The sequence below is a fragment of the Phasianus colchicus genome, chromosome 5, assembly GCF_987193195.1.
Source record: "Phasianus colchicus chromosome 5, bPhaCol1.hap1.1, whole genome shotgun sequence".
In the NCBI taxonomy this organism is placed as follows: Eukaryota; Metazoa; Chordata; class Aves; order Galliformes; family Phasianidae; genus Phasianus; species Phasianus colchicus.
In genome coordinates this window covers 35,653,996-35,679,704 of record NC_143440.1, presented here as the reverse complement: position 1 = coordinate 35,679,704, position 25,709 = coordinate 35,653,996, and the positions used below count along the sequence as shown (strand labels likewise).

Below are 25,709 nucleotides of genomic sequence, written 5' to 3'. Positions count from 1 at the left end.
TTCAGGTCTACCTGATCACCTGTGAAGTAACAGCTCTGGTATCTGTAGGGTCCTTCAGTAGAAAATAGAGTGGAAATCTCAGTCACTTACAAACAAAATAAAATACTGAAAAAATAATTATGTTAGCTTAAATAAGACTGCACCTGAAATCTTACGATATTATTATTCTGGACCACATTATGATAGAATAAATACCCAGGGACCAGTGATCACAACAGAATCTACTTGAAAAAATTAGAAGAAAATTTTCAAGAGAGACGTGAGAGTAAACATTGGGTTTTAGTTTATGAAGAACAGAACAAAAAAGCTTGCATTCCAGAGTACAGAAAATACCAGCAAAAGGTTTGCCCCTGTTAAATGATAACTCAACAGACAGGTTAAAAATTTTAAGTAGAAAAAAGCAAAAAATATCAGCCAGAGCAAAGGCTGACAGAGCTAAGGATAATAAGAAATTTAAAAGACTGGTCAAGATTAAAAAAAAAAAAAAAAAGAGATCCTTCCAATTCTGTAGACATGAGCACAGCTACAAAGATTCAGACCAAATGTCAACCCAGCAGTCTTCCTTCAACCATGGCTAATGACTGGAGCCTACAGAAGAATAAGACTAAAACAAATGAAGGATACTTCCCTAGATTCTCTGCAGGCCTCCCCCCATTTGTGACTCAGGAATCTCCTGAGTGGTATGTCTATGTATAAGAGCTACTAAATTGACTTTTCTTAATTTATCTTATGATGCTTTGCACTCCTGACTGTGGCACTACTAAGCATTAAGCTGTCTTTTTCATAGAACTGCTATAATTTCAAGATGTTCATCCCTCTAACTGAGAGCTCAGTACTGCTTACGCAAAGCAATATTTTCTCCTGTATACATAAATTTGCGGCAAGAACTGAAGTTACAATTGTGTAATTCAAAGTGGTCCTATAGGTATAACTGCAGTGCGTTGGGTAGTGCAGCTGTGTCAATGAGCAATGCGCAGCTCTGTGTGGTCTTGCTACTCCCTAGCTAGAAGTTTGGATAAACAGGATAATGGATCAGTTTGGAACAACAGATCAACCTGAAAAAAGGAGGAAAGGAAAATAGGAAATGTTTAGCACACAGTTCACATTAGTCAACAGCAACGGATCACGCATGTGCTGGAGCAGTCATGTAGATCAACGACTAAAGTCAAACTAAATAATGTTTCAGGGAGCCTCATTTGCTCCAGATGAAGACACCATGGAAGACAAGGACTTCCATAATCATCCAGGTAGTAACCAGATAACATTCTTGGGAGATCAGATTCCTTAAGCACTACCCTATCTCGAGATCTGAATAAACTAGATACAATAATAAATAAATAAATAAATGAACTCTCCCAAACAATGTTCACAAGAGTCTGGGCAATGACTCAGTATTTACGTACGCCAACCTTCATTTGCCATTTATCTGATCTGCCATGCAGTAACAGGAGTCTCCTGTCTCAATCCTTTGCAAACCAACATGCTATTATTACCTACCCCTATTATCAGCATTGTTTTTTAGGTTGCTTTTTTATTTTGTTTTTATTTTGTTTTGTTTTAAGCTCCTCCCCTCCCCCAGTAGCTACTTCATGCACTGAATAGAAAAGTCTCTCACACATTTTGCTGCAAGGACTCCACCAGTAATCCATCTTTGACTAAATCAACAGTTTCAAGCCTTTGAACAAGTCACTCAACTAGAAGTGAGGACCTGTCTACTAGCAGTAGCACACATCAACATACAGAAAAGGTTGAGAGGGAATCACATTAATCATCAATACACCTTTTGTTAAATAAACACAGATCTGTATATACTGAGCCTTTCATCTGACTCACAATCTATTTAATGCAGCATCTGTACACAAATGATAGAGCCTGGTTCCACTATTTACTCCATCACTACTAAGCAAAAGAAGATAGATTGCACCAAAAAAAATGGAGAAGGATTTTTATTTCCTTTTTGGTTGGCAAGGCAAAAGAGAAGAGTTCCTAGTTATCACTGACAACCATTTTCATTTTTATAGGCTAAAGGTGAAGTTCACATGACAGTTTTTCCATTTACAGTTTGGAAGTTCTGACGAAATAGTTTATAAGCTTTTTGAATATTTTATTTTATTTTTTGCTGACAGACAGTTGACACTTAATAGAAACATAAATTTGTTGGAAGCTAAACATTCTTCCTCCTTGAGAGCATCAAGAGGCACACAGAAGATTGATGCTCTAAAAGCAGACCAGGTTCCTTTACTACAAATGCTGAAGAGGTTGGGCCTTAAAGCAGCACTGGCAAGAGTAGAGGTAGAAACAGAAGGTAATGTCAGTGAATTAAAAGAGTTGATAATGATCACGTGAGACTATTCACCTCTCAAAGATCTGTACAAACACTGTCAGAAAAGACCACAGCATTCCTTAAATGACAAAACTTCTTCGGACTGAGAGGGCGCATTGGAGGAAGTAACTAAAGATAGCATAGATCTTGGGGTAGGAATTGGAGAACTTATAATGAACTTTGTCAGGAAAAGGACTGAAGAGTCCTACTTTGCCTACGTAATCAGAATGTCCCAATTCATTACTCTGTCACGGAATAATAGACACACAGTAGAATTAAAATACAAGTTACCTTTTTATTGCCTCTATCTGATTAAGCTCTATAGTAAACCTAGAGAAATGTAAGCCTTTCAGTTATACTGAAATTCCTTTCAGGTATTTAATTCTTGAAAATCTTACCCATGAAGTACATATGCATCACTCCTAAGGAAACTGCAAAATCTACCTAACAGCTTATAGCTGACCCCGCTGTTTCCATGGATTGGCTTGACTTGACCTGCTAATTTGCCTTGCAGTTCATTTTCACTGAAGTACAGATCTCAGGCTGTAAACAGTTCATAGTGTTTAGTGCAAAGGCCACACAACCACAGAATAGAACTTACTCACCAATAAAACCAAAATAAGAAAGAGCTAGTATCGCATTCATCTTCTCCCAAACCAGTGGATGCCAGCAACCCAGAAAAAAATATACTGATCCCATGACTTGTTTGTGGGCCAAGGACACCAAAGAGCACAAATAGAAATAGCAACATCTTTATAAATTCTATTAAAGGATTCCAAGACTATTAAGATGCTTTGTCTAACTCAGCAATCCAAAGGAAGATCTGTGCAAGCACTGACTGTCTGGAACAGTGAATGCAACTATGGCCACAAAGAAGAATACAAATATTTTAATCTGCACAGCTGAGCTGTCAGTGTCTTGTACTATAATCATTGCTAAAGAAAACTAGCAACCTTAGGCAACAAGCATCTAATGAGATAGCTGCCATTATAAAGATAAACACTAGACTTGGCTAACGTCTATATGATGACAATGCTTGATTATATCTTACTGAAAAAAATAAAGTGCATCTCTCTCTTTATTCACTCACAATCCATGTTTTCAGTTCTATAAGATCTTTTAGTTTTAGTTTTCGTGGAAATTACTTGACTTTGACACAACTCCAAACTCCAGCGTGCCTGAAGATGCCCACTGATGTCTCTATTTTACCTCAGTCAGCACAGGAGGCACTAAAAACATAACAATAAGCACAGCTTTAAATGAGTTTCCACTTCAGACAAAAAATTTATAACACTCAAAGAAATTTTTGATTGCTACAAGAAGCCTAGAATCTTTTCCATTCTGCCTTCCTCTTGGCAGTTCTCTATGATAAGATTCTTCTTTTGATGAATTGGCAATTTCTACCAAACTGCAATGAAGCCCAGAAACAGGACTTGCTGAAAATATGAAAGTTAACCCATAAATTACAACTACAATGTAGGAGATGGGTTAAATAAAGTGGATGTTTCCTTGCTAAAAAAAAAAAAAAGCCATAGTATTCATGGGGCATGGAAATCTCCTGTTAATCCTATTTATATATAAGCAATTGCAAAAGCTAAGCCTTCCTCTGATTGAACCTCAGCTGTGAAGCACTGCTAGCCTCAAGGTGCCATTACATATATACATTACTCAAATGCCTTTATGTATAACAAAAAAACATCCTGCCTAGAAAACACTGTTAAGTAGAATAGTGCAATTCAAATGCAATACAGAATCATCCTTCAAACAGACTATCCTAAACACTCAGCACTTTCTTCAGCAGAACGTATAAATGACGGTCTGATGATATACTACCTGAATGAAGGATTCAAGCCTACATATACCAAATGTTACTGTGATCATTCGGAGGAAGCCTGAATGGTGGTAAGGCATAGTATACATCATATCAAGCAGTCTTCAGGGCTTGCTTTTCTAAAAGATATCATGCCCTGGACAGATCTCTCTTCCAACGAAATCACTGATGACAGCTAAACAACAGCAAACATAATTTGCTACTGCTATTTCCATTTTTTTCCAACTACTTACTGCAAAGCTTTAAGCATGGTACATTTTTACTCTACTCACACTTCATCCTTGCAAAGAATTCTACAGAAGAAGTCTTTATGAATATAATTTTCAACTGTCCCCCTGGATAATATCAAACTCAAGTCTGTAACATTCCTAATTTATTTGACTGCTGAAGCCTAGTGCCCCTGCTTTCCACCTGACTGGGCTTCTTCCCTCCCATTACAGAGCTCTGTGCCACTTACTGACCTCAAATTCTTTCACCAATATGTACAAATACATTTTCAAGGGGGCTGAACACATTTCACATAGTTAAGTGTGAACTAGACAATAAGAATTATGTGCTTTTTCTATCATATACTGGTCTTTATGACAAGCATGTTTTCCAGGAATAACTCCTAGTTTCTATACTCCAGGACAAGTCCTTTTTTGTTTTCTATCCAAGCCAAATTCCTCAAACTGCAAACAAGTATGCACATATCTCCAAAAGGCTGATCAGTCTGGGGTTTGGAAATCCTAGCATCGTCCTAGCAGATCAATGGAATTTGCTTCCTCTCATCTTCCCATACTTTCCCAATGCACTTAACTTGACTTTATGAGGCTGAACTCAGAGTATCTTTTCCTTAATAGATTCCAGATGTTTTCTGTAACAATTTGTGGCACGAGAACACTAAAGAGCTGACTGACCAAATGTACTCATCTTTTATACTTTCTGCCATGAGAGCTCTACCATCTCTTTTGTAATGGAAGAAGGTGAAATATAAACTTCATTCTATCATGCCTTCTCTGCTATCTTAAATACAACATCCCTCCTGAATCTTAGAGGTGTATCATCTCTCTACAATTTTTTTTTTTTTTCCTAAATCACCACTTCCTAAGCCAAGATGAGAGACTACATTTCCTACTTATCTCAGTCTCCAGCTCATCTCCTCCCTGAAATGCCTATTTAACCAACACACCCTATTTTTTAAACAGTGAATGGTTACACTGGTATAGGAAACATACTTTGAATTCTTTAGTTGCTTGCTGACATTGGGAATAGGTGGCAGTTTGGTATCTGACGGTCACAGTTAGCCTGTCTCTTCTGGCAAGGCATGAGCAAATCCACTGTGCCACTGAGGCTGTGAGATATCCATGAGTTTCAGACTGGATGTGCTTAAGACAACCAACCCAAACCTCATGTTTTTTGCTCACAGATGGAAAAGCTTTTAGAAACCCCTACTTGAGTTTTTCCCATTGTTGATGGGGAATTCAACAGACATTTTCAACAATTAGTTTGGTGGAAGAGTAATTCCAGTGGAAATAATCATGTGGTTTTTTTTTGTTTTTTTTTTTTTAATCTCTCACTGTGCCTCTAGTCTTCTCACCTGCCTATTTCAAAATGCCTTTTTCAAACCCCCATTTTCTGTTGGTTTCTATTTGCAATCCTTAGTAGGTTCTCTCACATTTGAGCATTAACATTCCCACCTGGCTTCAGTGATTATTCTTTTGTTTTCCCTATTTTATGTTTCCCATTTTAACAGTGTTCTTGATTTTTATTTTATTATTATTATTTTTTAAACCAGCTCTGCTAGCTCTGTCCAGAGACTCTTATGTCTGGACGAGCAAACAGCAAAGCCCTATCCATCCAATCCTCCTCCACAACTAAGAGAGAAAGAAACATTCCCAAGACTCCCAATTACTTATAGAAGGGCCTGGTAAATCCTAGCTGTTGATTTAAGAAATGATAAGCTCCTTGTAGAGGATCTTAGATCACTAAGAATTGCTGCTGTCTGCTACCTTTCTTTAGATTGACCTCTATTATTTAGGCTAATATGCAAGTACAGCAATATTCAATTTTCACAGCACATTTCTGCAGCAGATAAAAAAGTTTTGCCAATAAAGTCTGTTTAAAAAAAAAAGCCGTAATTTAAACAACTAAACTGACAGACACATTAATGTGGATAACATTATACCAACAGCAAAATGAATTTGCTAATGTTCTGTATTTCTCCTCGAGGACATTACCATTTGGAGCCTCAAGCTTTAGTAAAATGAATCTTACGTACCCTGTAGATTCTGAGGGAGAAGTTTCAAAACTAAAACATCCACTATTTTAAAAGTAATTTTATTTCTTCTGGAAGAGTTATTTTGGTTGTTACTAATTTCCTTGCCAGTTTTGAATAAAGACAGTTTTCTTCCTCTAACTGCATGTAAGCAAACTAAGCTTTAAAATAATCTAAATGAGTTTGCTCATACAATTTAAAATCCTAGTGGAAATTGAGAGCTATGCTTTTACACGTCAGCAAGGCAAGGTGAATCCAGAGCTATGTTAGCAAAAAAAAAAGTATTAGCTAACATTTTAAAAACACCCTTTATTCTTGACAGAACTGAAAAGGTGTGACAACATGCTGGGCTTCTGAGAAGTCAGTCATCATCCTTATCCCCCACTGTCTGACTTAACTAGATATTATTTCAGTTCTGTGAGCCTACATTTCATTTTTAAGCATGTTCTAACAAAGACAAGAGAATTTTGTATACAAAAATCTGTAAATTTAAGGGACAAGTGCAGAGATAATTTCAGCAGCTCAGAGCACATTGTTCTCTATCTGAATAACTATGATTGTTCATGCACGAATAGCCACAATTTTAGTTTATTTGAGAAACACGGTGATGGGTGTCATGAATTAAAGATTAGAATCTGACCTTATAAGTCCTCTCCCACCAGCAGGTGTATGCTAAGAATTATATTTTTCTTTTAAAATATAAGAAAACAACAATCACTTTCTGTCTTTATTTATTATGAGAAGCAAATCAGTGATAAAGGGATTTTTTTTTCATATTGTGAAGATTAGTTATATCTAAAAAAAAAAAAAAAATCAAGCTCACTCTCTGAGGAGAATGATTATCTCACAGACACAATGGCAGAGAAGAATATTAAAAGTTTTCCCCAGAGTCACACATATTTGTCCATCTTTATTCCACTCCATATTTAACTTAATTGCCACAAATGGTGCTCATAACCCCTCCTTTCATTACCAAGAACAGTCCAAGAAGGAACAGATGGCAACCCTACAGATTCTCTTGTCTTTCTTAATTTTCAGAATGCTGTCCTGCACATATGTATGTAAGCTCAGACTCCCGCAGGCTACAGACTCTCGGTTAATACAGATTTCAGAAACTGTGAGTGTTCCATATTGGTATGCTTACCTGTTTTGCATGAACTTTAACCTGAGCTATACATCTATTGAAAACCTTAGCACTTCTGATCAGAATTCCCAGATAGAAACTACAGTATTGATTGAAATAATTCCTTTTCACAAGGATCTAGAATGAAAATCACTACATTATTCCACAAACAATCAGCAAAGGTCTTGTTGAAGACTAGCAAAATTACTGCATTCAATTAGAAATAGGAATGCTCTAGTGCTATTGCTCTATCCAATTTAAAAAAAAAGTGCTGCAACATAACTCACTATTCATCAGTACATTAACAATACTGGATTATTCCCCATTATTATTTTAAAAGAATGGGAAGGAAAAGTTATTTCAGTCTGTACTTAGCAATCATTGTATTAGAAAGAATACTTTATTGGTACTCTCTACCTTATCTATAACTGATTCTAGCATCTATTATCATCATCATTATTATTATTATTATTTTTTTTTAAGGTAACATCTAAGCAGCCTTACAGTAAGTAAGGCTACATCATTCAACACACTGTGCCTACAAAACATAGCAGATAACATCCTGCCCTACAGAGCACAGCAAACAAACTCCAGCAGAGGGGATGGGAAAAAAATCCTGGTCTCCAAGTGTTAATGAAATTTTATATGCAAAACTGCTTTTCCTCAGAGACTTGCATATTTGACTGCCACCATCTCAACAACTCACATTTTCCTTTGGCAATAAAATGTTACGGTAAATGCACAGAAAAACCCATTTCCTCTTGTGTGCAAATTCCTCCACTTCGTGCTGAAAACAACCCAGGTACTGACAATACGCAGATTTTGCTTCAAACGTTTTTTGATGGGATCCTTTGACAGTTTCTAGGCTCCACTACCAAAGGCTCAACTGACAGTTTTAGAGGACCTCCATTAACTGCATGGTCTCGTGTGGCTTGACATTGACCTTCCTCCTCTTAGCATACCAGATCCTGAATCAAATCGTTGCTATTCTGAATCAAGCAAAAACACATGCACACAAGCAAAACCCATGATCAGCATTTCAAAAAACTGGGAAAAATAAGGGCCAAAATTACTTAATGACACAAGTTTCTTTTACAACAACTTCGTTTTCCTCAGTTACATTCAGGCACCCATTTGTTTTCGGACAGTAATAACAAGAAGCAATCTGCATCCATTTTTATTTATTTATTTTTTTTTAAGGGTGGGAGTGAGATGAGGAGCATTTTGTTGTTAAGGGTGGGAGGAGCATTTTGTTGTTTTTTTTTTTTTTTTTTTTTTTTTTTTTTTACTTTTAGCGCAGTGCACCAGACTTACGGCATCACTTTGAGGCTGTGAGATCACAACAGGCTGCCCTGAATCACAGGTCTCCCGAATGTTAACTTGCAGTGGAATGTCTCCTGTTTTAAAGACACCAAACATGTGTAAGTAAAGACCTAAGATATCTTCAATGTTTCATCAAAATAGCCCTAAAGTGACTTGAAAACAAACTCCAGTTTTCTTGAAGTTCTTTGAATTACTTATTATTAAAAAAAAAAACCAAAAATTAAAAAAAAAAAAAATCAGCATTTCAAATGAAAATTGGCTGCAGAACAATTCCTATATATCCACAGTGTTTAATGACAAATATAATCTGGCTTTTTCATTTTCTGAATATGACAGACTATCCTTTGTAATAAATAACAGGTTGTTTGCTTTTTTCTCTTGATTACACAGAAAAATACAAACTGATATACAAACTATTTTGAGTACATGAAGTTTGCTTGAGCATTAGGCAAATACTCATGCAACTTCCTATCCCCTGATTGTATATTCTTTTCAATGCTTTTTAAAGATCTTAATAGCGATTCAAAGACTTCTTTGAATACTTAATCTTCAAATAATAACATTTGTTATTGTCCTTATTAGGCTCTGTATCCAATTAAAAGGTAGGGAAGCACTGTGTTCCTTCTTTCCAACAGAAATCTTTTTTATATTCTTTTATAACAAGCAGGGAACTATCAGAGAGGAAAGCAATGTTCTAAAGACGAGTCAATTAGTAACCCTATACCACTCTGAAACACACTTTCTAAAATAGAGTTTTTCAGCACTAAAGAAAATGTGAAGCTCCCATTTTTAGTTCATTACTACAGAAATAATTAAGAGGTGAATTGAAAACCAACTTTTTAAATGAGAGATACAGCAATACATTACATCACAGATTGATGTAGACAGAATGCACCATGCTTCATTCAGTTTTGACTTGTCTCAGAAGCTGCAATTTTAATTCATACATTTTAGCAACATTTAATTAGCCCAAACCAAGCCAGTGCAGATTAATGAAGTTCAACGCAGTTACGAGGACGAAACATTTAAATGGATGGTATAAAAACTGACAGAATTTAGAAATTACAAAGCTTGTTAAGAAAAAAAAAAAAAAAATCAAAAGCACACAGGAAATGAAATAAACAGACAAAAGCTGTGGCTCCATGATTACGGAGCAGAATGCTTGAAGAAATTCAGGTGTTTGGTCTCCCAGAACTCAGCTCTTACACTTATTTTGTGTAAAGACTAATCTTCACTTGTTTTTCCCAACGATCTTCTCTGTCAATTTAATAACAATCTCAAAATTACAAACAGAACTACCCTGCTACCAAGCAGCAGCTTTTCTCTTATCTTCCTAATACTTAGAAAGATCTGATGGCTCAACAGATGCACAAGGTCTTGCATGGACAAAAGTGCAAGTCAGAGAAGACAAAACAACAGAAAAATCCAATTTAAAAAAAGTAAAAGCTTTATTAAACAGAAGCACAAAAAATGTAAAGAAAAAAAAAATCTGTGCATCTGTTTAGATAAGAATTTGAAGAAGATGAAGATTTTGCACTCATCATCATTTTAGAACATGATGGGAACTTATCAATGTATCTACATTTTTCTGATCTCAATTATTTCATAATGCCTAAAGAAAGTCTAAATGCTCAGAAAATTTTGTTTTATTGTAGGAAATAAATAAATCTCAGAGTCACTGCTGGCTCTATTAGCACACAGTTTAAAAAGTTAGGAAGTGCAAAAGTCAGCAGAGAGATCACAGTAGTCATTATCTTAGCAGTATGTAAATCAATGGCATATCTTTCTGGTCAGAATTCTGGTCACTCAACTGTAATAGAAAAAGAAGTAAAAAGTCAAAATAGGGCAATTTCAGAGACAGGGAGAGAAATAATCAGCCGTATAAAGTCTTTCTCATGGACTTCAGCACTCTTTCCTACAGGGAAGAATTAGAAGATGAGAGAAAACCTACATGAAATAACAAATGAAACTCAGAAGGTGTACTGGTGACTCAATTGTCTTCATAAACAAGAACAAGAGAGGTTTTCAATGATATTAAAGGCTGCATATTCTGAGAAAATAATTGAAAAATACTTTTTATGTTTTCTGCACACTGTTAGCTTGCAGAACTTACTGGATGTTATCAGAGAAACTAAGGTCCACCCATCAGGATTCACAAGAGAACTAGGTCTTTAGCTGAACAAGCAGAATAGCAAGATATAAACAAAATAAATTTTTATACATAAATATAGATAAAATCTCTCAAAGCTTTTGGGTGCAATTCAATAGCAGGAGGATAAAACTACCATTTGGGAAAGATTAACATATAAGCCGTAAGCAAAAATGTTTGTAATACCATATGGTATTATTGTGCAGTGGTCACCCTTGAAGTACAAGCCTACTAAACAGATCAAGTACTCTGATTCTAAATTTAGCCCTGGGGCACTTTTCTTAATCTTAAAATTGCCATCAAAAGGATTGACGAAGGTAAACTTCACTCTGTTTTTCTTCATGCACCGCATCTATCACCTAACAAACTTCCTAATGTATCAGACCTTTAATTTTTAATACTATTACTAATATTATAATCAGTTCTGTCCTCTTAGAAAATACCAGAAAACATTTACAGGACCAATGGTAGGACATATCATCCGTGCCTGTGTATATAACAGCAGATTTGACTCAACTCCTTATGGAACATTTGCATCCATCCACATCACCCAGGGCTGCAGAAGTCCCCCCTTGGGCTCTGATCACATCTCATTATACACTCAGAAGACTAAAAGATAGCCCAAATGTATGCCTTTAATTATGTGCTGCTGTGCTATTTTAAATTTGTGTCAGACCTTGAAGTTTTTGTGTTGATCTAAGTGAGCTTCCTGGTTCTTTTAATAAATTAGCTATGGAAAATCATTGAGATAATTATAGTAATACATGAAAACATATCATTAACACATGCAATTATCCCATTTACCAACTTAATTATGCTGTGTTATATTCTTTAATTTTTTTTTCCACTGATAATATAGGTATGCCAGATTATTTAATCACAATTTCTGTTTTAAAGAAATATATTTTTTTCTTTACAACAACATTTTGCAAGTCAGCATATTCCTTTAATTTCAACACTTACATATAATCATTACAGTCTGCTTGCTTCCTTGCAAGAGTCAAGATATTTTCACATGGACATAAAAATAACTGCTCTGATGAACTGCATATCAAACTGGCATATTTATTTCACAAATATAACAACATATCTCATTTAAATGATGTAAGAAAACTTTTACAGGCACTGACATAGTCCTTAGGTTTATGTTCTACAGGACCACACAGAAGTCTTGACTGTCTCTAAATATTGGTATATGATACATAATATACTGAATTTCAGGTAATATAGCACATCAAAAAAAAAAAAACAACAACAACAATCCAAGTTCTGCATAGTATATAATTCATATAATTCAAGAGATTTAAGATGCAGTTCAAGAATCTCCAAGAATAATCCTGAGCATGAATCTGAGCATGCAACAAAAGTGGCATTCAACATCTTAAACTTTCATTTTATTGTATTTAAACAATGTCTGAATATACAATAGTTTAGAATTGCGTAGATCTTTATTTCAGTTAAAGCCTTCCACATTCTTGCCATTAATAAGCGATTTCTGTATTCTTACCTAGAACATCCAACCCAACAGTTTTTGCTAGATCTCTTACACCATCTGCTCCAAAAATATGCGTCTCATGTTTACATTTGGGACACTGGAAGACACTCATATTCTGAACTAGTCCTAAAACCTGTCAAATGAAAAAGGAGTAATGTTAACACCTGGGATTCAAGCTTCAGTTCTTATTCATCTTTGACAACAAAGAAGAGATTATCAACACAGAATCAACAAATCATCAGTTACTCAGTTTCACTTTCATTTCTAAATTATTTCTACATTACTTTTTTTTTTTTTCCATAATTATACATCTAAAGGATTAACTAACTTACACAACACAGAAGTACCTCTTGCACTGATTTAACTTTTCAACAGATCTCCCTGTCAGACAAGATGTACTACATTTCTGACCTTTGAAACCTTTGAATGTTTTTAGCTCTGTAATTTGCAGTTTGGGGATACAAAATTAAAAAAAATAATAAAAGAAACAACAATCAAATGTGCTTTTCAGATATTTCATAACTTTTCCTGAAGGAAAATGTTTTCAAAAAGAATCAGATTTGCTATTTTTCTGTAAAAGAGGAAAAAATTTAAAAATCAAATAACAAAAATAATTACGTGAAAAGAAGTGACAAAAGCTACTTTTCTGTTGATGTCAGATGTTCATCTACATCCTTGTAAAACATCTCCTGCAAATTTTCCAAATCAGGCACATAAATATCTTCTTTCACAATGTACAACAATGTTCATGATAAAACTGATCTTGTTTTATTCACCTAGTAAACAAGCCTGTTCACTGAGGAAGAGCAGAATTTCTCAGAAGTGATGACAACAGCACACAAACACTGCAAATGAGAACTCAACCCTATTTGCTAATCAACAGAAGACTTGCTTTGGTGGTTCCATGTTAGAAAATTTCAGTTCAAGGTATTTATGCTACAGATGAATATATATTTTAAAGTTCAGAAAAGCTGTTACATATCTAGTGATATCCTGTGCTTTTTAAATTTTCCCTAAGCATTCTGGTTACGTGTTTTGAATAAACTAACAAAATTAGAGGAGTAATATATCCACTGTGTTAATGAAATAATGATCTAAAAGGATGCTGATTCAATGCAGCAGTTATCTTACTTATTAACAGTAACGTACAACCTTTGGCCTTAAAGTTTTAACTAAAAGAATACAGAGGCAGCACTGTGAGCAGGTAAAGGCCTGTTATTTACAATTTCTTAAAGAAAGTTTCCTTGCATTAAAGTTAAAACTTATCAAAGGATGATAATCTGTTTTTGTTTCCTATACCACTGTTTCATATTACTTTCTAAATCTTCCTTCACTCATGTAAAATTTTCAGAGTTTAAAGGAAGGAACGTTCTAAGAAACAGACAATATACGTGTGTATAGATAGATAGATAAACATATGCATGCAGCACATGAAAAAAAGAGATCTCGATACTTATACTCAAAAGGAATTCATCCCACTCCAGATAACTTGGGTCTTTAACTTTTTATTCTCCTCAATATAGTTGTACAATATTTATGGTACAGCAAATTCATAATCAAAGCCATTCAGCCTACTAATGTTTTATGAACAGCTTACAAATATTACAGCTGTTTTGTTAATTCTTTGACCATTTAACACCTGAAGAAGTCTTTCTGCACCAGTTAACGCAAATACTGAGCAACAGCTGTATTCCCAAAGCTAGATTGGCTTTAGAGGTCTTATTCAGTGTCCTTTTTTAATTTAAACAAATCTTAGTAAAAACATGTGACATTTCAGCATTACAATATTGCTTTTATTATCTCAGCCTTATTCTCATCTGTTAAACACCAAATAGTACATATTTACTAAGGTATAAATTGTTCTTCTTGTACACAACTAGATTTTAGTAATATTAGTTGCCAATTACACTGAATTTAATTCAGAATCCGTGCAAATATACAAACCTTGGTCACTGAAGTATATTTTTAATACATATCACTGCAGACACTTGGATAAACAAGAGATTTCAGTATTACTTTCAGAGCCTTTAAATCTATAGAAAATGTAATAGGTTTTGCAAATAAAGTCAGTAATGACTCTTATTTCCCTGTTTAAATACTAGTTTTGAAAAAGCCCCCAAGTTTGTCTGGACAAATATTCTACAAGCATGCACAAATCCTGTTCTGCTCCTCACTGAGCTCTTCTGCCTGCATACTTCTCTGAAAACCTGGCTCAGTGAAACAAACACTAGATGCTCTGCAGCACAGAAGCTAGTCTACAATACCAAAGTCATAGTACTAATGCTGAACTTCTTTGGTCAAACTGTTCTATTTTGAATAGTGAAAAGACATCCATCAAGAAATAACAAGAAAGTAAGAAAGTGGCAAATTCTCATTATGAATTATCTGTGCACATATGGTTTCTGAATACTTACAAAATCCTTTTGCTCAATTAACCTTTTGGTTACACAACATATGGTGCCCAAATCCAAATATACACTACCTTCTCCAGACAAGGAGAAAATTCCTAAGAAACTCTCTTAAATTTCAATTCAGTAAAGGACAAACAACATTAACAATCATGACTCAGATTCAATTTTGACTTAAAACTAAATGCAATACCTAGGCAGGACCTTCTTTAACACTGATGTATATGAAACACCTATGCTGCTGTATGTATAAAGTGAGAAAAGAAAAAAGGAACAACACTTAAGAACTGCCGTGCATTGATTCCAGTGCATTGCAATCCAGCATCTGGCATAACAGCGTTGTTGTGGCTTATCATTTGATTAAGATAGATCTAGTCATTCCATTTAGTCCACATAGATACTTAAAATCTTGTCTATCACACATCAAATTAAGCCAAGCCTACCATAGAATGCATGGCTTTCACAGAACCACAGAATCGTAGGGGTTGGAAGGGACCTCCAGAGATCATCGAGTCCAACCCCCTGCCAAAGCAGGTTCACTACACCCCTTTGTTGGTTCCTTTTGTTGGAAGCCATTCTCTGCGAAAAATACTGAATGAAACTGATTTCTCATTAGAAGGAAAATTCAGCAAATTACTAAATTAAATGGGATCTTATATGAAGAAAAATCATTCTGCATGATTTTAGTAAATCCAAACATATAATTAAAATAGAACATTTCATATGCTACTCTTCTGTCGTATACTTACATTTTTTCTTCTAGTAGTAAACAACAAACACTACCACACTTTCATTTTGTTACAAAGACACTTGAGCAGTTAATAATAAGGAATCTGTCAATTTATTTCTTTTGTTATGCTATTTTGCAAAATAAAAAATAAAAAATGCTGGCTTTTAAAAGAGCTAAAAATGCTACTGAAGCTACTGAAGTGTTTCCCTGTCTTAACAAAAAGTAAAAGTAACCTTCACAGAGATAAGCCAGACAACAATTTTAAGTATCGTAAACAGCTTTTTTCTTTGCTGTTTAAAATAATGAAGGATTTCAGTTTGTATTTTCTCATCACATGCACATTTCAAATGAAAAATGAGTCTTTGTGAACATGCACTAGAGTAGAACGTTCTGTTACTTAGCAACTTGTAACACTGTCAAGACCTTAAATCAATGTAATCATACTTAAAAGGAAAAAACATTTAAGAAGTAACCTAGTTAGTTTATTTTAAATGAATATATTTTTGTTTATTATTATCCGTCTATTTCAAATTCCTTTATTTGGTTCTTCAGTTTGAGAGTGGTGAGGTGCTGGAACAGGCTGCTCAGGGAGGTTGTGGATGCTCCACCCCTGGAGGTGTTCAAGACCAGGCTGGATGGGGCACTGAGCAACCTGGTCTAATTCTATGATTCTATCATTCAGTTTAAATGTAAAACATTAATTCTAATATTTGCTCCATTTCAGTCCATATGAATATTGGGGATAATACTGAACTCCGCATTTCCTAAACAAACAAGCTACCACATAAGCTCTAAGCCTCATGAAAAAAAGTGAAAACAATGGACTATTTCTTTCAGTGACATGGAGCCCTTCAAATGGCAAAGTGACGATTAGGTACGCGCATGACTCCCCAGAACTTAAACTTTCGTCTTAAACTGTAGAGATATATGATTTTCCTCTAACAGAATTTTAGGTTAGAGCTCTAACAATTCTTGAGAACACATAAGGAGGATACAGAAATACAGTACATTTGGAAAGAAGAGATTACTTTATAAAGTACTCTATTTAGCTGGTTAGCATTCTGATCCATTCCAGGTGATTAAATAGATTGATTGAAAATAAATTTAATATTATTATTACTTGAGAAATTCTTTTCCTTCTGCTAAAGCAAGCTTCTGACACAGGTATGAGGCAATTCTAATCCTTTTTTTTTTTTTTTTTAAACAAGAATTTTTGACATTCAAGCGACCCCAGTGGATTGTTCATCTACCACAAATAGGGAAAATTTTCAGATTTTTGGAATTATTATTATTTTTTTTTAATCTACTGGTATTTTTAATGTAGATGCTTACAGGTACATGGACTTTTCTAAACATTTCAGTTCCTTTGCGTGCATCCAACAAAGCCACGTCTTGTGGAGTAGAGATGATTACAGCTCCTGAGAAAAGAAATAGGAAATATCATTAGTTTAAATTATGATTCATAAACAGTCAAAATATTTAGCAGTTAACAGTTTTTTGGTGCATTTCCCCCCCCCCCCCCAATTTAAGAAAGAAAATTATCCCGTTTCTTTATAATGCAGTGACCAAAACTGCATGAGATATGATGGGGAGTGATAAAAATAACTTAAGACATTTTCACCCTATATTTTTCTATGTAGAAACCACTTACGTCTTGTAAATGAGAAAACTGATCTAGCTGCCATATGACCATGAACAGATGATAGAATGAATGTGAGTAGCTTTTCAGAGGCACAACATCACAGACGCATGGGACTTCGCAGTGGGAGCCCTAGCATCTTAAGAGCCCTCCCAGTTCACAAAGCACTGGGATAGGAAGCACAGTAGTACAGATGCCCCATGCGATCCATGTGCTGACTGATGGCATCTCTCCTGCGTGACAGTCAGCCGTTTCCAAACACTGCCTAACAGCACATGTGAATGTTTTCGACCAGTGTGCTTAACCTCTAGTTAAAAGGAAAAATACAATCTGGTGTTTCACTCCTGAAAAGCTGCCTCTCTCTGCCTTACGTAATATCAGACTTAAGTCCAAAAACTGAACAGCGTATGTAACACATTAAGCAAACAATTTCCTATTGTTCTCTAAAACTCTGGAATGCAAATAATTTGCTGTTTTTCCTAAGCTGACCTGCTTCCAGTGACACAGCAAAGAATAACATGGAATCCTTTCAGCTACATCCACACTTAAGCTGGTCTTTTCAATGAAGGGTACAGTTATGTTTCACTGCCAACACTGTAATACAGAGTTAATTCCACAAAATGAACGCAACTTAGCTCAAATGTAGTCTGCAAACTAGTAGCTTAGACTCAATGGCCTTGAATCTTTTAAATGATTTTTGTTGTTGTTGTTAAAAAAAATTATTGTAAAATGAAGATCTTTCAGTACTCAGACAAAAAGCTTCTTATAGCTGTCTTCTCAGACAAAACCAGGAAACTAGAATTTTATGTTGAATGTGTATACACGCATGTTAGCTGTCTCATACAACAGGCTTTTGTCTACTTTTTTGTAGACAAAAATGTTCAGCATTCCCTGGATCTCCATGTAGCAGTTAACAGGCAGCCAGCAAAACTTAATTCCCCATTTTCTGGTCCAATATTTTTTAACAACTCAAATGAATGGCATGAAGTACAGAGGTTATGAACAATGAAAACATCTACTATAACCACAGGCAGTCTATGTGAAAGGTGTTTTTTATTAACAAATTCTCTTGTTAGAGAACCTCACCCAAAGGGAGAAACTAACAAGATGAAACAATCCATTGGCATTTCACAGACTTTAGGCTGTCATGAATACCAACTCCCTGTATAAAAAAGAACAGACTTCTGAGATGCATGAGTTAAAACTAGGCTTGTAGACAGCCTGCACATTTTTTCCATAGAATGAAAGTCTACACAACCAAGAATCTGCTTGTGCTGACACTATATAGGTTTCTTCTATATTTATATTCACTCTGACAGGGATTATGGATATATATATATATATATATATATATATATAAATTAATTTATTTATTTATTTTAAAGTTGTTACTCCAGTTTGTGAGAATAAAGAAATCTGAAATCATTCTCCTGTTGACACTGAGGACAGAACATCTTTGAAAAAGATGCTTCATCTGATAGCCACTGAGGTAACTGTAACAGCAGCAGTACAAAGCCTCACTGAGACTATCTGCCAGTGGCTTAAGAAAGCATTCACTAATCAGACTGATAATGTTACTCAAGAATCTGACACTTCCATAAGCAATTTAAAGAAGGTTATTTTGAATTACTGTAATTTCATTAGGATTTGTCCTCCGGCTCTAAAGCACTTTCCTGAGGCTCCAACAACTTAACAGAATCATCACAAAGTGATTTACTTCACAATAACATGGAAGATAAAGGACATCTCTCAATTTAAATTTCTTGAAATAAAATGTAAATTAAAGGTGGTCTCAAGGAAGTGCTACTCACCAATTCTAATCATAACAAAATTAACTTTCACAGTAAGTTACTGATTTCATTTACTACTTCTTATTAGAGGTAATCCTGTCTCAGTTTTGAGCATGCTAATTTGGGAAAGTGGAAGTACACTTCAGTTCTTCAGTAGCTTCTACTCTAGACTCCGTTCATATATAATTTAGTAAGGATTAAATTCTTAAAATAAGCTGTAAACATGATACAAGTTTAAAAAGTTTATATTGCAGCCACCAGAGATTTACTGACTTGCAGAATTTGATGAGCCTTTTGAACTATTTATGAAATACCTGTTTGGTGAGTGACTACCTCTTTACAATCAACTGAAACTCATTCAAAAAAACAACAACAACAAAAAAAAAAACACAGGACTGGAAGGGACTTCAAAGGCCTCCACTCCTATTATCGGTATCTAAATCCTTGGATAACCCATCCAAAACTCACAGAGAATTACTGATTAGGGAGAAGATCCAGAAACTTCATCGTCAGAAATCTGTGTTTCACATACAGACTAAAACAGCACAACCAGCTTGTACTGACTTACACCAACACACTTTAATCATACTTTCTCTCTCCTTGGTACAACTGCTAGCTGAGCAAACTCAACCTGAAGTTCAAGAATTCAAGTACTTAGCAGTATTATTTCCTCCACCAGCAATAGAATATGGCAGAGAGATTTTCCTTGGTGCTCCCCTTCACTGAATAAATTTGCATGTTTAATTTGGAAAGCAATTCAAATAATGAGCAAGAAAGAACACAACTTCCCTTGCTGTTTCTGTTCTACATGTTTAATAGGAATATCAAACAGTCAAGAGTTATTTTGATCAACAAAGTAATGAAATATGACTGAATTCACACACACAGTAGGTCTCTTGAAGCAATACGTGCAATGTTTACACAAGCTTGACTGAAGGAAGCAAATGAAGGCTGACAAATCGAACAGAGAGGTTGCAGAAACTATAACGTTATCACATTTCACATTAAAACATTCTACAAATTCTATGTTAGCACTTGCATGGAGAATAATTTCTATGCCTTAAGCATACTAAGGATATCTACCTTAAACACATTTATGTTTAACTGACGTATCTACTTATTCACGCATTTCATTTATTTTTGTAACTTCATCGTATTTCAGCTGGCAAAAAGCTGATGCACTTTGCATTAATAAAAACTATGCTAACTCTATTTTGAATACTTAGCACGCATAATAGGGAGACAGAACGAACAGTGGGTCTATAAGACTGATGTTTGCCTTTTTCCTTAAACCTCAAGTGCTTAAACCCAGTAAAAGAAATGTGTGCTCATACAACGCTGGTACTCGCCTCACTGGTGGACTGGTGCTTAGGAAATTAGGAATGCTGACAAAGCTTCAAAGTTCTGGATATAGAAAACATTACATCTATTCAGCATGTCATTATGGTTTACATTACACACCTTGGGTTACAAGGCACAAAGTGGTATCTCACTAACCCTTTGATATAGTCTATTTAAACCTAAGCAAACCCCAAGGGCTTTCTTTCAAGGAAGTGGAAAAAAACCAGGCAAGTCTGAAAAATAGCTAAGTTTACAAGATCTACCTTAGGATGAGAAGAACCACTCTCAGATATATTCCTTGTGTTGTTTCCCCTCCCCCCCTCCAGTATTTACAAATGCAGAACTCATAACCAGGCTACAACTTCTCCCCACCAATATTACATTACTTACATTACGTCCAGAAGATATCCCTGATTCTCACTAGCTTAGTAAATAACATCAACCAGAAAACCTGTGCAGTGAGAAGTAACAGTTCAGGAAGACTGAGAGAGTTCTGAGGGAAAAAGATACAGAAAGTTATACTACATCTCTCTAACAATCACGGCTGTTAATACAGAGGCACTGAACACTCTTGCAGAGGCACATCCACAAGCTGCCCAGTCTGATCTGACCACAATACTCATTTATTTTTTGTAGCTTTTGTTACCTCTTCCACTGCATCAATTTTGAACTTCCAGGCAAGACTTGCAAGTTATAAATAGCCTAATGAACCTGAATCATCTCTACTGCAGATCTTCAGAGGCCCTCTTGCTTTCCATTGAATTTCTTGTTTATTTCATTGATAAAATATGCTACAATTATAGCATACAGTTTACACTTGAAGATGCAGAACAAGCTATTGCAAGAACAAAGATTTTAGTTTTTGCTAAGATTTCAGCTGGTAATGCTTAAGGTAGTACTAACACTGAAAACATGTCCATCTCCTTGGGTGAACTGCATAAAGGAGTTCCTTCAGCTTTTGCATGTAACATTCTCACTGCAACTAGTAACATGAAAGAATCATTAGCATGACTTTCCTTTAACGGATCCTTGAGACTCATAACTCAGCTCAGAACTGTCCTGAAGGCTGGATCCTGGCTGTGTCCCACTTCCAGCTTACATCTGTCAACTACAATTTTTTGACAACAGTAACAAACTACTTTATTGTACAACCTACAGTTACATGAATACAATCATCAATCTCTAAATTCTCAATGTTGTGATTGAGGGGTTTTTGCTGTTCTCTTTTAATCCATCCTAAATTTATGTCTTTTTGCTTTCCTGCAGTATTTTAAAATATCAGAATGTACCATGAAAGAAAGACTACATCTCCAAGGTCACCTGAAAAAAGTATAAAAATGTGATACTAAAAATATTTGCCATTCAAAAACAGATGAAGTAAAATTTACCATTATCAAAAATCAAGATGACTTCCACAAAGAATCTTCAAAAATTTACCATAGAAATGAACAATGCACTTCCTACATAAAAGTGGAAAGAAAGCTCAAAAATTGAGAAAAACATTGTGCATCATTGTTAGACTAAAAGGAAAGAAGATCAGATGCCTTGCAACTATGATTTGCATCAAAGATAGATTTTCAAGAAGGGGCAAATAGACACTTGCACAAAGAGCAGTGACAGAATACAGATACACCTCCCATCAAAGTATACGCTACATACAACTTGCATGGCTGCTCTGGTTGGAGTTTTTTTGATCATCTCTCTTCAGGAAAGAAAGGAAAATGGTGTCATACCTACTCAGATTGCATTCTTGATTAGTATAAGATGGCTCCTTTTTCTCACAATTCTTTTTTCTGCTAATACCACCAATAACTTTTTTTTTTTTTTTTTTTTTTTTAAGATCATCAACATTGTTTTCTTTTTAAAATTATTTGAAAATCTTTCTTTCTCCCCCCTTTTTTTAATGCTTCTTTCTGAACAGACATTCTGTTCATTAACTGGAACTTCCTGTTTTTGTACATTATTACATGGTAAGGCAGGATCCAGTTCTGTCTGTATGGGGTTTACATTGCAAAGTTTTGATGTCAGGGGATTTGCAGGGGCGCTCCTGTGAGCAGAGTTCAGCACTGCCCCATGTCATATCAGAGCCAGCTGCTCCCAAAGGGACTGACAGAGCTGAGCAATGAGCAACACTGGCTGTGCCTCTGGCACAGCAGATTTGAGAAAGGGAGAAACTACTGTGCGTGAGAAAATGTGACAGAAACAGCCCTGCTAAGAAGTCAGCTAAGAAGTAGGGCAGGAGGTGTTCCAGGCACAGAGCAGAAGTTCCTTCCTGCACAGGAGAGGCCCATGGAGGAACAGGTTGCCCACCTGTAGCCCATGGGCACCATGCAGAGATTTCCATGTGCAGCCATAGAGGAGCCCACAGCATCGCAGTAGATGGCCTGGAGCAAGTACAGCCCATGCAGAGCACCTGCAGGAGCAGTCCCAGGCTGGAGCTGCAGCCCTTGAACCTTTTTCCATGGTATTTTCTCCCTCTGTTCCTTTAGGAGGGAGGAATGGGGGGGTGGGGGTGTGCACTGCAGTGAGTACAGTTGGCTGTCATTGTGAAACCACCACAGAGGCACGCACTGCTATAACACAGCTGTCTACAAGGCTGCACCCCTGGCACTGCAATAAATATGAAGTTTGGTTCAGCAGTTTGGCACATAATGGTTAATCATATGTTTTCAGAATTCATGAAAACAACTGGTGTTCAACTTGGTAATATACCTCTACCCATTCCTTCCTCAATTTACACTTTTGAAGAAAAAAAAATTGCTATGACTTTTAAAGTTTAATTAGTAAAAATATGCCTTTTTTTTTTTTTAATCAGTCAAAAATCCTATTTATCACAATTTTCTGAGAATCCTTTTTTGACATAAAATTTCTTTGGTAAACATTCAGTAAAAATCCAAAGACAACATTCAGGAGTTGATTAAGATCTGTGTGTTGGTGAAAAATGCAGTCACTAGGAAAACTACACAATTTGCAGGATAAAGCAACAAAAAGATGGTGGGATCTGTCTGTTGTATAGGTTTAAAATGTAAAAAGGTGATGGATGTCATTCCCTGTGTGGCTAGCAATGACGACGCTTCTTTTTTATGGAAGTTGAAACAAAACAAAATGGCATTCACATTGCTTTTCACTTTGCTTATCTTCACAAATAATCTTCTCTAATTTTCAGCAGCCGCCTTTTTAAAGCTTATAATAAGCTTGTTATAATAACATATGCTTTGTGTGGAGAAAAAAAATGTTACTTTTGAAAGACTGCAAAATTAAATGCACTGAAATAAAACAATACGTTTTACCTTTAGGTCTCCTGTATAAATTCACCACTGTACCAAGTAAAAGACTGTTAAGCAAGATGTGAAATTCTTGGATTGCCTCAGCCCACTTCCTACTGCGTATTTCTAATGGCTTTCACTGCCATGGCATCTTGAGGTCCGTAGAAAAATGTCATATGACAAAGTTTAGCAAATGAAATGACAATTTCAGTATTAACCCAGAGCCAGATGTCAACTGAGACAGTGTCATCTCTAAAGCTGTCAAGCTGTCACATTTGACTAACGCTAACTTCACTTTAACATTAATAAAGAATAGGCAACAGGCAGACTAACATAGTTAACAGCTTCCACAATTTAGCTTCTGAAGGAGAAAGAAGTGCTTGTGCTAACAGGGCACTGGAACCCTTTTACAACAGGCAGGTACTTTCTCCTACCCATACATTAAGTAGCAATAGGTCACAAACAAAACATTTCTGTCCAAGCTGATCTAGGACTTCTATGTGAAAAACAGACTGGCATCTGAAGAAAGAAGCTGGAGTGAAACAAAAATATCTACCATGTTTCTAAGTAATCATTTCTCATCTGCTAGTTTGTTGAAAAATGAATGCAAGCATGAGAAAAGCTACAGGTGATTAATGAACACTATGCTAAATAATATGTCTGCTTGTAAGGTGACTAAGAATAATAAAACAACAAAAAAATCACAATAGTTGCCTTGGTTGCCATATTTTAAAGAATAACTACACACACAAAGCTGCCATTTCAACTGAAATTGTGAGAGGCTGATATTCTCTTTAACTATGATCAGAATTAGAATACATATTTTGTTGTATTATGTATTCCTTTAATCTTTCTGCAAACCAAGAAGATATCAGGAGCTGTGATGCAGGAGCTGTGATGCAGGATAAAAAGTTACTCCAACATTAAGACTCAGTACCCTATCACACTTCCCATAGGTTCACCTCTTATTGACCAGTGTTGCAGTGCTACAGATTTACACGTCACATCTGAACAACCCTCCCCTTTGCCATTGCTCTTTGTCACACCCACAGAAAAAACTTGGTCAAGTAACTGGCAAAAAAATTCATGCAGGTTCTGTAAATTCATTTAGAGAAAATATTTTTTTTCTACACTGTCTGTCCCTAGGAAGCCATAGATAAGTACTGAAAACATAATGCAAATACTGTATCTCACATATGCATGCATGCAAATCAAAGTACAACTTTCATGCAAACTAGATAATGCACTTTTCAATGTACTTAGCTAGGATATATGCACTGTCTCTGAGGAAAGAAAAATTACGCTGCTAATACCATGACTGTCCAAGTATTCTCAAAGGAATAACAAAGAACAAGAAAACTGAAGCGGAAACAGAATGGCACAATAACTACTTTCTGTAAAACTGAAAAATAAATAAAATAAAGACAGCAAACTGTTTGGAAACATGAATTGCAAATGAAGACGGAGCTCACAAAACAACCAGCAGAATCCTGTAAGCTGCTCTAAAGACATCAGCATTGAGATTTGTGACACCATCTTCTGAACCCTTAAAAGAAGGGGGTGAAAGCAACAATGCTGAAGGAAATAAAGGTATGCTAAACAAGGCTGTGGAGCCTTGAATACGCAGCAACCAATTAACCAGAGTAAAAAAAAAAAAAAAAGTATAGTCAAATTAGTAATACAAAAAAAAGAAGCCCTTCCAAAAAGAAGGAAAAATACCAACAACAGACAGCAGTGGAAATTCTATGTAAGTTGCTAAATTGCAATCCATGTTAGAACACATGGATTTATAAATCTTAATCACTGTCTGCGATGTCTATCTTATTCAAAAACACAATAGACTTATTTTTACACTACAAGAGTTGACCTCAACTAACATGCTGTACTACTCCAACCAAACTGAAATGTAAATGTAAACTGATCGCATTATTTCTAATTTTACAAAGTTCATATAGAAGAAGATGAACTGAACAACTATGGTAGTTGCAATCTTCAGCTAGGAGGTTGTTAAAAAAAAAAAAAGCAGTCTTAAAA

At 35.5% G+C, this 25,709-nt stretch overlaps 1 protein-coding gene across 2 annotated transcripts in view; it reads right to left on the bottom strand.

Annotated features, from left to right (window-relative positions):
• NUBPL (NUBP iron-sulfur cluster assembly factor, mitochondrial) overlaps window positions 1–25,709 on the bottom strand; it is an 87,503-nt gene that overhangs the window by 8,552 nt on the left and 53,242 nt on the right. For both annotated transcript variants that reach the window (XM_031593792.2, XM_031593793.2), the window contains exons 8-10: window positions 16,972–17,057; window positions 12,514–12,634; window positions 8,849–8,931 (exon numbers count right to left, since the gene is read on the bottom strand). In XM_031593792.2, coding sequence (XP_031449652.1) covers window positions 8,849–8,931; window positions 12,514–12,634; window positions 16,972–17,057 — 290 coding nt within the window. The remainder of the gene's footprint in view (window positions 1–8,848; window positions 8,932–12,513; window positions 12,635–16,971; window positions 17,058–25,709) is intronic.